The sequence below is a fragment of the Sturnira hondurensis genome, unplaced genomic scaffold (assembly GCF_014824575.4).
Source record: "Sturnira hondurensis isolate 20B ecotype Veracruz unplaced genomic scaffold, ASM1482457v3 Scaffold0020080, whole genome shotgun sequence".
Lineage (NCBI taxonomy): Eukaryota > Metazoa > Chordata > Mammalia > Chiroptera > Phyllostomidae > Sturnira > Sturnira hondurensis.
The window spans coordinates 2,771,807-2,784,597 of NW_028092711.1; the positions used below are offsets into that span (position 1 = coordinate 2,771,807).

General features: G+C 39.2%; 1 protein-coding gene across 1 annotated transcript; it reads right to left on the reverse strand.

The window, feature by feature from the left end:
- Positions 1 to 498: 498 nt before the first annotated feature.
- CYP7A1 (cytochrome P450 family 7 subfamily A member 1) lies at positions 499 to 11,348 on the reverse strand. The gene is made up of 6 exons (XM_037028585.1): positions 11,186 to 11,348; positions 9,412 to 9,652; positions 7,618 to 8,186; positions 5,967 to 6,097; positions 2,078 to 2,253; positions 499 to 1,342 (listed from the first exon to the last, which is right to left on the reverse strand). Exons 1-6 carry the CDS (start codon positions 11,263 to 11,265, stop codon positions 1,043 to 1,045), a joined length of 1,497 nt encoding a protein of 498 aa, XP_036884480.1. The 5' UTR covers positions 11,266 to 11,348; the 3' UTR covers positions 499 to 1,042.
- Positions 11,349 to 12,791: the final 1,443 nt, after the last annotated feature.

The following is a 12,791-nucleotide window of genomic DNA, read 5'->3' on the forward strand; positions in this document are numbered from 1 at the left end:
TAGGGGTGAGGATGGGACAGAGAAAGTGTCTTGGAGATTTTTGACTTTGAACCCCTCAACACTGAGGAGGGGAAGGAACGTCCCTGGCAGCCTTGCCCCCTTCTCCGGGGTGGCCTTCAGTGACTCCACAGCCTAAGTCACCATGCTTAGGTTCTCCTCATGTGCTTGAAGCTCCTTTAGCTTCCTGTGGTGGGCAGGGTAGGGCTGGCTGTGAGTGGGGAGGGCCCTCATCCTGTCCACCGAGGCCGACCTGCTCAGTTGCACCCCTGGCTTCACCCCTGTCTCTCCCTACCCCTCTCTCATCCCTGCCCTAGAAAGGGCAGTGTGTGTGTGTGTGTTAGTGACTCAGATGGGCCCGGTAAATTGTGGTCCTGGTTAGTCCCAGACTCATGGTGTGACCTTGGACAAATTAAAGCATAAAGGGAAAATGTTAAAACCATTTTAATGTTTTCTGAATAACAGATCATCATTTTTTAATCCCTAAAAACTGGATCTGAGGAAAACTGAACAATGTTTTCTTTTCATTAAAAAGCATAATTTAATCTTTTAAAATATCCTTAATAATATACATCTATACCTGAAGAGTTCTACATCTAGACAAAAGTCCATGCAGTTTCACTAAAACGTGAATCTGTAACTCCTTCACAATTGCCGAGTGGTTTTCATAAAAATAAAGCAGTTTCCTTAGGAAAAAATATTCTGCCCATTGGAATATCTTCATTCTGGAAAATAAGAGACTTTTTTCCCTCTGAAGATAATGAAGTTTAGTCCCAAGCTCCACGAACATTCATTGACTTATTCAAGTGAAAACATATTATAAGGCTTCTAGAAACTAGTGTTCTTCATTCACGCGGTCCCAGAGGGCTTCTGGAAACCACCACCAAAGCGTTCAGATTCGCAAGCACGTCTCTGCCAACAGACCTGAACCTGCGGAATCAGCTCCACTACCAACACACGCGTCTGCCAAAGGGACAGAGAAGTGGAGACGTTCCGCAATTCGTCGCGTCCTCTAAGTTCCTCTTTTCCCCAACCATGTATGTATTCATGAATGTTTGAATTTATATTTAAACTCGATATCATGTGACGGCGGTAAAATGCCCAAGCCTGCTCGGGACTGATCCAAAGGCGGGCATTGAACGTGACTCTCCACAAGCTCTAGTTCAAAGAGGGAAAGCATCAGAATCAAAAATTGCTTGATTTCCTGCACAGCAAACAATCTTCCAGGACATATCGTCACTCCTGACCCAAAAGGCATGTAGTAATATTTCAACCTGAGTCCATTGCTATAGAAGGTGGTCTTTGTCCTCCCATTTTCATCAAGATAGCGATCGTATTTAAATGTCTGCAATGAAAATACAAAGAAAACAGACCTGTAAGTTAGTTTCAAATCAATGTATCTGTTCTTTGACCTGGAAGCTCCAAAGAATAATTTTCTTTTTTTAAATCTGGAGTGGAAGGATCCCTCCACCCAGATTTCCGCTGGGCTCCAAAGGTAAGTCTGGGGATGGACCTGGGCTGTCTGGTCCTCCCCCTCATTTTACATGCACCCTGTGACCCCAGCTACTGTCCCCAGTGATTACTTCTGGAGGCAGGTTCGTGGTGGTGTCAATTTATTGGTAGTTGAACAAATCCCCCACCACTAATCAAAAAGTAATGAGGAACAGGAGTTTAACAAGAACTGAGAGGGATGAGGAAGCTTTGGGGATGCCTCCCACTCTGCCTGGGTGACGAGTTCGATTCGGCAGAACCAGAAAGAAGGTTCGGATAACACACTAGGAGCCTCTAATTTCCTGAATTTGGGAGCAGGCACTTTCCAAGGAATAGGAAAGGCAGAAGCTTTATTATCATGACTGCAAATATAATCTAACAGAGATTATGTGACGGCAAATATCAGAGAAAAAAATAAAAACTTCAGACCATCGTCCAGATTGTCCAAAATACATGAATCCTTGACATAATGGACGAGACAATCCCTATGACTTCAATAATCAAGTCAATCCTGTAATGGTAAGTTTCCTCTTTATTTCAATCTGGATAGATATCACCTGGATACTGACTTTGATGAACAGGCACTTACCAGAGGGTCTGGGTAGATTTCTGGATCTAAATGCATTAACTGAGGATACAGAGCTATGATGTCGTCTTTGCGGATGTCATAGGAACCATCCTGGAGATGCAAAGTGAAATCCTGTTTAGCAGTCCGGATGTTCAGGGAGGCGCTGGAGAGCCTCAGAGACTCCTTGATGATACTATCTAAATATTTGTAAAGGAGGAGAGGAGGGGAGGAAGGACAGGGGAAGAGAGGGAGGGAGGGAGGGCGGGAGGGCAAAAGGAAAAACAAAGTAAGTATTTAAAGGCCACCTGATATAGAATCTGAAACACTTCTGGCAGCCCAAACCACAGAGCTGAGCAGGCTGTGGGAAACCGGCTGGACACAAAGTTCCCAGCTGTTTTCTGTTACTACTACGCTGGGATCAATGATTCAGCTGTGTCTGGGTGTATTTTTTAATCTGATAATCTGAGTTAATAATAATCTTTTGATACAGTTATAATCTTCTCGGTCGTCCATAGGAGCTAGACTTTCTAAGTTTATGGGAAAATAATCTTCTTGTTTGTACCTGTCACTAGACATCTAACACAATCGGCAAAAACAGTAAATCTGTTTTATGTGAATTATTCTAAGTTTATCACTTTTGATCTGTAATGTACTGATAGTATTTGAGTATAGAACTATTTGGCCAGATGGTTAATGCAACTTCAGTTCAGTGCTGACAAGACCCTTTTTTTTTTTCATTGTACTGCCTGGCACCTCACGGTGAGGCCCCACTCGCTGCCTGGTAAAGATGTAAAGGGACAAAAAGAACCTCCCTGTGACTAGCTAAAACGTGACAACCTAGTGAAAAGGTTTAGCCTGTCCTTCCAGTCTCTGCCCTTTCAAATTGTCGTGTTTGGGTGCTCCTCACGTGACGGTGTGTAAAACCATAACCTGTCAGCACTTTATTCTACAAAGGAGAAAAGTAAGGGCCCCAGAAGTGGTGACATGTCTAAGGTCTCCCATGACAGAGCGCAACGTGGAACCTATGCTTCTGGACTCCTGGTCCCTTCCACTAACACACACTGTCCATAAAAGCATACACTAGTTTCTTTCCTATAGTCAGAAATAACAAAAACAGCCCTGGCTGGTGTGGCTCAGTGGACTGAGTGCTGGCGTGTGAACCAAAAGGTCACTGGTTCAATTCCCAGACGAGGCACATGCCTGGACTGCAGGCCAGGTCCTCAATAGTGGGCGCTCCAGAGGCCACTACACATTGATGTTTCTCTCCTCTTTCTCTCTCCCTTCCCCTCTCTAAAAATTAAATAAAATCTGACAACTAGGGACTTCCGCCAAGATGGAGGCATAGGTGGAAACACTGTGCCTTCTCCCACAACCAAGTTTGAATACAACAAAGGTTTGGAGAAACAAAGACACAACCAAAGGACAGAAAATTGAATTATACGGAAGTCCGACTACATCTAACCGTTCAATGGGACGGTAAGAGGGGCGGAGCCAGCAGCAAGCAAGGTCGGGCAGGACAGGGCCCCCGACCCAGGCGCGCAGGCAGACGGGAACCAGTTGGGGTGCGGGGCAGACCGCGGGTGCATATTCGCGCACAGTGAGACAGATCACGCAGGCCCCAGGGGGCGAGGGCTGACGGTGGTGGCACACTCCCATGCAGTGGGATGAAACCCGTGGGCCCGGTGACGGCAGCAACTGCGGCACCGGTGAGGGCCGTGGCGGCAGGCGGCGGACAGGACGCCATAGTCCCTCTTTGACCCCGCCCCCACATACAGCGTCACAACCCAGCGACTTAGTTGCCCTGTTCTAGTGAACACTTTAGGGCTCTGATCCTGCTATGGAACAGGCACGAACAACCCGAAAGATGGCGCAAGAAGAACTCAAAGTCCCAGAGCCAATAACTCTAAGTGACCAAGAAATTGCCAGCCTCTCAGAAGCACAATTCAGGACACTATTTATCAGGATGCTCACAGAACTGGTAGATTATAGTCACAAATTAGAGGAACAAAGTCACAAATTAGAGGAACATATGAAGGCTAAACTAATTGAAATGAAGGGAGATATCCAGGAAACCAATAGCGATGGAAAGGAAATGGGGACACAAATCAATGGAATGGACCAGAAGGAAGAACAAAACATCCCACCAGAAAGGAATGAAGAAATGAGAATTCAAAAAAATGAGGAGAGGCTTAGGAACCTCCAGGACATCTTTAAACATTCCAACATCCGAATTATAGGGGTACCAGAAGGGGGAAAGAAACAGCCACGAGTGGAAAATGTATTTGAACAAATAATAAAGGAGAGCTTCCCCAGTCTGGCAAAGGAAATAGACTTCCAGGAAATCCAGGAAGCTCAGAGAGTGCCAAAGAAGTTGGACCCAAGAAGGAACACACCAAGGCACATCATAATTACATTAGCCAAGACCAAAATGAAGGAGAGAATCCTAGAAGCATCAAGGGATAAGGGGACAGTCACCTACAAAGGAGTACCCATCAGACTGTCAGCAGATTTCTCAAAAGAGACCTTCCAGGCAAGAAGGGGCTGGAAAGAAGTATTCCAAGTCATGAAATCCAAAGACCTACAGCCAAGATTGCTTTATCCAGCAAAACTTTCATTTAGAATGGAAGGACAGATAAAGTGCTTCTCAGACAAGGTCAAGTTCAAGGAGTTCATCATCAACAAGCCCTTATTATATGAAATGCTAAAGGGACTTATATAAGAAAAAGAAGATGAAAAATATGAACAGTGAAAGGACAGCAAACACACAGTTATTAACAACCACACCTAAAACAAAAGCAAACCAAGAGGACAGCTAGATCAGGAGTGGAGCCATAGAAATGAAGAACACATGGAAGGTTAGAAACAGGAGGGTGGGAGGGGGAGAAGGGGGGAGAAGGTACAGAAAATAGCATAGATGGGAGGTAGAAAATAGATAGGGGGGAGGGCGAGAATAGTGGGGGAAATATAGAATCCAAAGAACTTGAGACACGTGGTTATAAACTAAGGGGGAGAGAAGGGTGGGGGAGGGAGGGTGTGGGTGGAGGGGATTGAAGGGGGGGAATAGAACAACTGTAATGGTATAATCAATAAAATATATTTTAAAAAAATAATAAAAAAACTAAAACTAAAAATTAAAATTAAATAAAATCTTTTAAAAATTAACAAAAACATAAAGAAAACTCTTTCTTACTATAAAAACCTACATTTTGTGTGTTTGTGTAAAATATTAAAAAAAAATAAGAAAAACCTTCAACCCATGCATCTAATTGTGATTTTTTAAATGCAAATTATTATTTTAAAATTTTTATTTATTTAATTTTAGAGAAAGGGGAAGGGAATGAAAAAGAGAGAGAGAGAAGCATCTCTGTGTAAGAGAAACATCAATCAGTTGCCTCTCACTCCCACAACTGGGAACTGGGCTGGCAACCCAGGCACATGCCCTGACCAGGAATTGAACCAGCAACCTTTTGGTTCACAGGCCAGCACTCAATTCACTGACTCACACACCAGCCAGGGCTAATTGTGGTTTCTCAATGGTACTTTTTTCCCCTTTATTTCGTGAAAATGAATAATATGCTCCCAATTAATTGTAAAATTAGTGTAAGAGCAATAACAAAAGAGACAGTATGAAGTACAGAGAAATGGTTGAGAGTGTGGGGTCTAGAGTCCCACGTTAATGTTTAATTGGTTCTCCAGTCCACATGGGACAGGAGAACTGAGCTTCTGAGTGTCAGTTTCCTTACTCTTTATAAAGAAATGGAAACAGTCCCTAATGATAGGTTCCTGTGAAGATCAAAAGAGACAACACATGGGAAATACTTAGCCTAAAACAAGCAAGTGCATAATATATCCTGACAATTACTGTTAGCAGGAAGCAGTAAATGAAATGAATGTAGTCAGTTATGCATACCTAGTACTGGCATGTCATTCAGTTGCGTTTGATTCAAACAAATAGGTTTGTTGTCAAAGCTGATTTTTTGACCAACATTCTCTAGTGTTTTATTCACTTCTTCAGTAGCTGCTTTCACTGCTTCAGGGCTCCTATTAAAAATGAAAAGAAAACAGAAGATGTACAGCAAATAGTTTTTTTCTGTACCAAAAAAATTGCAAATACATAGGCTTTTCCTCTATCTTGTAAATAGATGATCAAAATACCAGAGAAAAGGTGGAAAGGGGATATTTCCTTTCCTTTTTAAATTTTATTCTGTAATTGTGTATAAGTCCTTGTGTATCAGCAAGAATAGCTACCTTAAAAGGGTCTGGCTATGCAGAAGTAAAACTGGCCAGATTTTCATGAATGATTCTAGTAAAGATTAAAAGGTCAAATTAGTAATTTACATAGTAACCGACAAGAAAAATCGATTGACTTGAGAAATGAATGCTACTTCATTTTATATGTCAAAGTAAACTTTAATGCATTGAAATTTACTGGCGCCTCAATGCCACCATGAGAAATCTACATGATGTGATTATAGGTCATTGATTCTCAGAAATGTTTAATGTCTGTTAAGTATTTATGTGATTACCATAAAATGGCTACTATTAGCTACATGACATTAAATCGATGCTGCAACCTTACTGTAAATATGTGATTTTGTTCTGGACAGAGCTCTCTCAAGTAAAAACTCTGAAAGACATTGAGCATTTGAGACAGATTCATAATTTTTTTAAATCTGAAATTGTTTTGACAATATTTTTTTATATTATAGGCACAAAACTATCAGCTGTCGAAGGAAATTTGCTATTTTCAATCCCAGGGAATAGTGATTTTGTGTCTATGTGATACTAAACATCCAATTTAACTGTAATAATTCAATAAATTATTTGAATGTCAAATTTCCAAAACACTAACATTTTGGAAATAAATCATGTTTATGTAAAGTAACATGTTACATACAGTTTTTTGGTTGGTTTTTAGTGACATGCAATTTTAAAAGGCAAAATCTAGCTAAATCCCATCAAGAATAATGGATCCATAGCTATGATATTTGGTCAAATAGACAATAAGACAGAGGCCCTGACCAGGTCGCTCAGTTGGTTAAAGCTATGTCCCAATACGCCACAGTTGTAGATTTGATGCCTGATCAGGACACATACAAGAAGCAACCAATGAATGCATAAATAAGTGAAAGAACAAACTGGCATTTTTCCTCTCTTTCCTTCCTCTCTCTCTCCCTACAGATCAATAAAGAAACATTTTTCAAAAATAACAGTATGACAACTAATTGAGTGAAAACACATACTGTTAATGCTCAAATGAACAAGGCATAGGCCCTGCCCCTTCGTTGTCCATAAGTCACTAGTCACTTGAATATATCTTAGTGATGACAAAGACCGAATTCATGGACTTCAGTTGGTGTCATGATGAACAGCCTGGGGTTAGAGCAAAGGCGTTGGGCCCAGGTGGCCTGAGTGGACCCTGCACCAGTGCGTTCCTCTCCCTGGGAAGTTCTGCTTCTGTAAGACAGGTTTCCCAGTCATGGCTGCTTATGATTGCGTTTAAGAGTTGAATTTCTGCCTTCTTCTGAAAGAAAGAAAGAACTGAACAAGCGGCTGCTTACCTTATCATTTGAAATAAGCTCCAGAAAGTGGCCGGAATGGTGTTTGCTTGCGATGCCCACAAAACAGCGAGTTGCGTCTTGGCCTTCTCCATGTCGTCTAAGGTGAAGAGCATGTCATTCAGGAACCTGACCAGTTCTGACATGTGGTCTCTCTTTCCCAGGCTCTCGTTGCTCAAGCCCTCTGCCAGTTTTTCCCGGGCTTGGTGTGCGGTCTTGAACGCGTGAATGGGGAGCCCTGCTACCAGGGCCGGAAAGATTTTGTCAAATTGCTTGAAGTTGTCAAGCTTCTTTAGGATGAGTGCATCTTGTTCTGTAAGATCTCTGCCAAAGAGAGTTAAATACCCAGCTTCAAACATCACTCGGTAGCAGAAAGCATACATCCCTTCTGTCACCCAGGCAGACTTCTTTGATTCAGGAGTGACTGGAGGTCTCAGGACATGTTGGAGGTTTGTCATCATGGCTTCTGTGAGGGAATCTAAGGCAACGCCCTGCAGATTTTTGACGAAAGCTTTGCTTATGTTCTCAGTGGTATTTCCATCACTTGGGTCAATGCTGCTGTGCCCAAATACCTGACGGTAAACAAAACATGTGAAGAAAAGAAATTAAACCTGACCCAGTGCTAGTAAATGGCTGAAAAACAAATTAGATACTTTGATAAGTGGAAACGTTTCATTTTTAAAATGTCTACTTGTTTAAAAAGAGGGATAGAAATTGCCTTTTCTGCATACAGTTTTGTAGCAGTTTCTAATAAACGACCAACTTATACCCTTCCTTTATGGCCACGTTAAACTTCGGCTCCTCAGTGAGACTTACCTCAACCACTCTATTTGTCTGTTTATTTTTATTATGCTAAAGCAGTTATTTGCATGTGGCAAATTCGGCACTAATCAAAAATGGTTTTTAATCATTAGTTCTCTTTTATATTCTTTGTAGATGTATTTTAACCAGATTTTAATTTACTTAGAGGCAGACACCATGTCTAATATTTCCTGGCAGACACACTGTTAATGTTGGTTATCGTATTTTGCCATGTATAATGTGCACCCAAGTTTTTGGCCCAAACTTTCAAGAAAAAGATTTTCATTTTCATTTTTTAATTCAATTATTTATTTATTTATTTATATTTAGAGACTGTTTTGTATTATAAAGGAATTTTAGCATTTATTTTTGAACATATGGATATCATTATTGCTTTCTAGAGTTAATGCATACGCATAAATAAAAGAATTAAAAACATTTATATAGATATGGAATTAGTACTACTTATGTATGATGTGCATCCTTATTTTTCTCTGAAAAAAATGTGTGCATTATACACAGCAAAATACAGTAACTATTTTCTCTATAAAAGTGCCTCTTAGATTACATGTAAGTGATGCCAAAATATCTGGTCAATTCCTTAGTAAAACTAAACAAAGTTGTGGCATGGTGTGGGAAAACAATTGTTCAATATTAAGTTCTCACCATATGCACTCTGGGTGTTGTGTAGACATACATGGCTGACATGGGTGAGTTTGTACCTATCTTACTCATACAGTGTCATCGGACTCAGTAAAATACTTAATTTTGATTTCACCTTCATTAACTGCTTAAGAAACGACAAACCTATACTTATTCTGACTTTTTAAATAATGAGTAAAGGTTATGTCTAGTTTGATTATATTCCCAAGAATGTTCATGTTAGGGTAACTCTTTCATATCTCTAAGTCAAAGTATCTCAAAATAACTAAGTAGACTGGCATATTTAAAAAGTAGAAAATAAACAGAATGCTGTATAAAAACAAGAGTGATTACCTTTGCAGAAGTAGTGAAATGAAATTTTTTCCAGTCAAAGTATTTTCCATGGCACAACACTTTATGGTATGACAAGGGGTTTGTGATGAAGTGGACGTAGTTTCCCATTAGTTTGCAGGTGAAAACAGGACCGTGTTTCCTTTGATTCGCTCTGAGGAACTCGAGAGGGTTGGCACCAAACTGCAGAGCACATCCCAGGTATGGGATCAGCCCATTCTCCAGAGGCGGTTCACCCGTTTTTCTTAAGACACCAACATATGATAGATGTGAAAAATTACACAGTTTTATATTTATACCAGGTTTTTAAACTGTTACTATCGACTTCAAACTTCAAAGCTCTACAGTTTATAGATACTTTTTAGTTTTGATGGGGCCCTGATCTTTTACTAAAATAATGGGTTATATTAATCTGGTAAGATGTTGGTGAAATGGTTACGATACCCACTCATCCTTCCATGGTTACATTCCGCAGCACTTACTGAATGTCCACTGTGTGGGAGTCACTTTTCCCAATGGTGAGGATACAAGGATGAACAAGACCAACAAGATGTTTGCGCTCAATACAGAGATCAAAATACATTCTAGCATTAGTATTCTTCCTAAGCATAATTTGCCTAAGTAATATTGTTTTCTTTAAAGATATAGAATACTGAATAACAGAGGGGATTACAGAATTGCAGTTTTCACAATCTTCATAGTTTAAAGATATGATTCTGTGATGATAGTTAAGGAGAATCTCACTTGAGAAATTAGCATATAAAATAAAATTAAGTATTGACAGAATCATCTACTGTAATTCAATACTCTTTCATGCAATTTAAAATTTTTTTAATACAAACATTTATTTCCCAACATAAACCACTATCCTTCTTGATAGAATAACATAGCATAAAAGAATTATTTTTTGTTTTCTTCTTTCAAACATAAGTAGTTGAATTAAAATTAGAAACCATCAGGCCTGAATTAAAACTTTTTAAGGGACAGAACATCCTTGTAAAAGGTATACAACACAAAACAATCTACCTAATTGAAGGTATGTTGTGGGTAATTCTATCCTTTGCAGATTGACGCCACAGAGAATATTTACATATTATCCACTCCTTCCCCATGAATATTCTTTGAGCCAATCAAAAGTTAAACTATGTCTATATACCTGACTCTATTTGCATTTCTTGCTTTCTTGAACCAGCTATAAATAAATGACACATACAAATAAAATTGATGTCACACACATGTAGCAGTTTCCCAATTCATCATGGTCAAATATCTTTAATAAAAAAAACACAATAGATTGATCAGTGCAGGCTCTCTGCTCTCATCTACACTTAGGCTGAGTCTCTACCATGCACAAGAACAAGCTGAAGGAGAAAATTTATTTAGTTAGAACATCTATTTGATCCACATGATAGAAAGAAATTCTTTTCATTGCAGATCCCACTTACCACTTGTATCTTTACTAATCCAGACTTCCTCTTTATATGCCCACACAAACATACACAGAGACCTCACAAATTTCCATCAATTATGTTTAACAAGTTTGTACATTTTTGCATTACCATTGATATGCCAATGCTAAAAAGAAAACTGCCATGATATCTTTTGTTAAATATAACTTAAAAGATACCACTTTAAAATTTTTTAATTTTTTAATTTGAGAAGAAAATTAAGGAAAATGTTAGTGTAAGTACAGAAAGCCGAATTTATTTTATAACAATGAATTTTAAAAAACATTAACTGAATGAACTTAGATTCAGTTTAAAGATAATTTTTTTACCTTCTCCTCATTCCAAGAATAAGCCACAAACAGCAGCACATCGCTATCACAATCCCCCAGATCAAAAATATGGTCATCATTTAGCAAATCTAATGCCAAACCTGAGGAGGAGAACCTGAATAGAAAGGCAAGGATGTTGCTGACTAGAAACTGCAGCTAGACTTTTTATACATGGTGAGGTCATGCTTTTGAGTGATCAAAGCAAACAATTAACCATTCGTTCATCCTATTAAAAAAAAAAGCTGGCCTTGAACTAAGTCCACAGGTATCAGATGATGTTCCAGAACAATCAGAGACTTGCAATACTCGATAAATTGAAGGTCTTCCAAACACATGCTGACTTAACATTCTGAGCTGAAAATGACAGCTAATGTTACAAAGTTAGTATGTTTATAACACAAAAAGGAATAAACTTGTTCTGGATGAACACATTAAGCAAATGTAAAATATAATAATTGAAAGAAAAATAAGCATAAGTTATTATGAAGCTAATGATCTGATCTGTCACCTTTTGAAGAAGGAATCAGTTTGAATGATTTATGACACATACAGTGGTCAAGTTCAAAGGAACAAGAACTGGGTGAAATGTTTCTGGGGCTCCATGTTTTTGGTGCTTATACAAAACCATAGCTATTTTGCTAAAAAGTTACTAACTTAACATCCTGAAGAAAGTATCTCCTATAGATGTATCTCTCAACTAAGGTGTTTTATGTAAGCATCAAACCTTTGCCAACCAATTTTTCAATTGAAAATATGTATATTGATTTTTCTCATTGTTAAAGTACCATAGTCTCATTTCAAATAACTTAAAACTGAAACATATCTCGATAGAGAGTGAAAGCCAATTCATAACTTACCTTCCCTACAACTCCCCACTCAAAGGTAACCGTTGTCAACCATTTGGTTTATACCCTTTCCAACTTCATTTCTATGTGAACATACACACGTGTGTTTGCACACATGTTTGTATCTATTCTGTGTCTGCCAGAAACTCTTCAAAGGTACTCTGGTTATAAGTGTTCACAAGATGGACAGATTCTCTAACAGATGTTCTATTTTAGAAGAAACAGATGTTATGGATACAATAAAATCAGGCGTAGAAAGCGATTGGGGGATGAGAGCTACTTCAGACCAAGTGATCAAGAGAGAACTCTCCACGGGTGAGAAGTCAACCCAGCCACCACTGTGACGGAAAGGATGGCTGAGATCTGGATGGCAAGAGAGGATTAGCCAAATGAAAATCAGAAGAAAGAGAACTGCAGGAAGAGGGAGCACAGGATGCAAAGGTCCTGATAAAGAATGAACTTAGTATATCTAAGAACGAGAAAAGAGGTTAGAATGAAGCAAAGTGAGTGAGGGGAAACATGGTTAAGATATAAAGACAAAAGGCAGTAGAGAGATGAGTTCATGCATAGGAACGCATTAGAGTAGGGAGAAAGGTTAAAAATACTATTTTGGATATTTTAAATTCGAGAGACCTATTCGATATCTAAGGACCAATATCAGATTGAGTGTTGACCTTAAGAGTTTGAAGCTAGAGATAAAAGCCAGGATTGGAAATAAAATTCTCAAGGCATAAGCATTTGGATGGTATTTAAATCCAGAA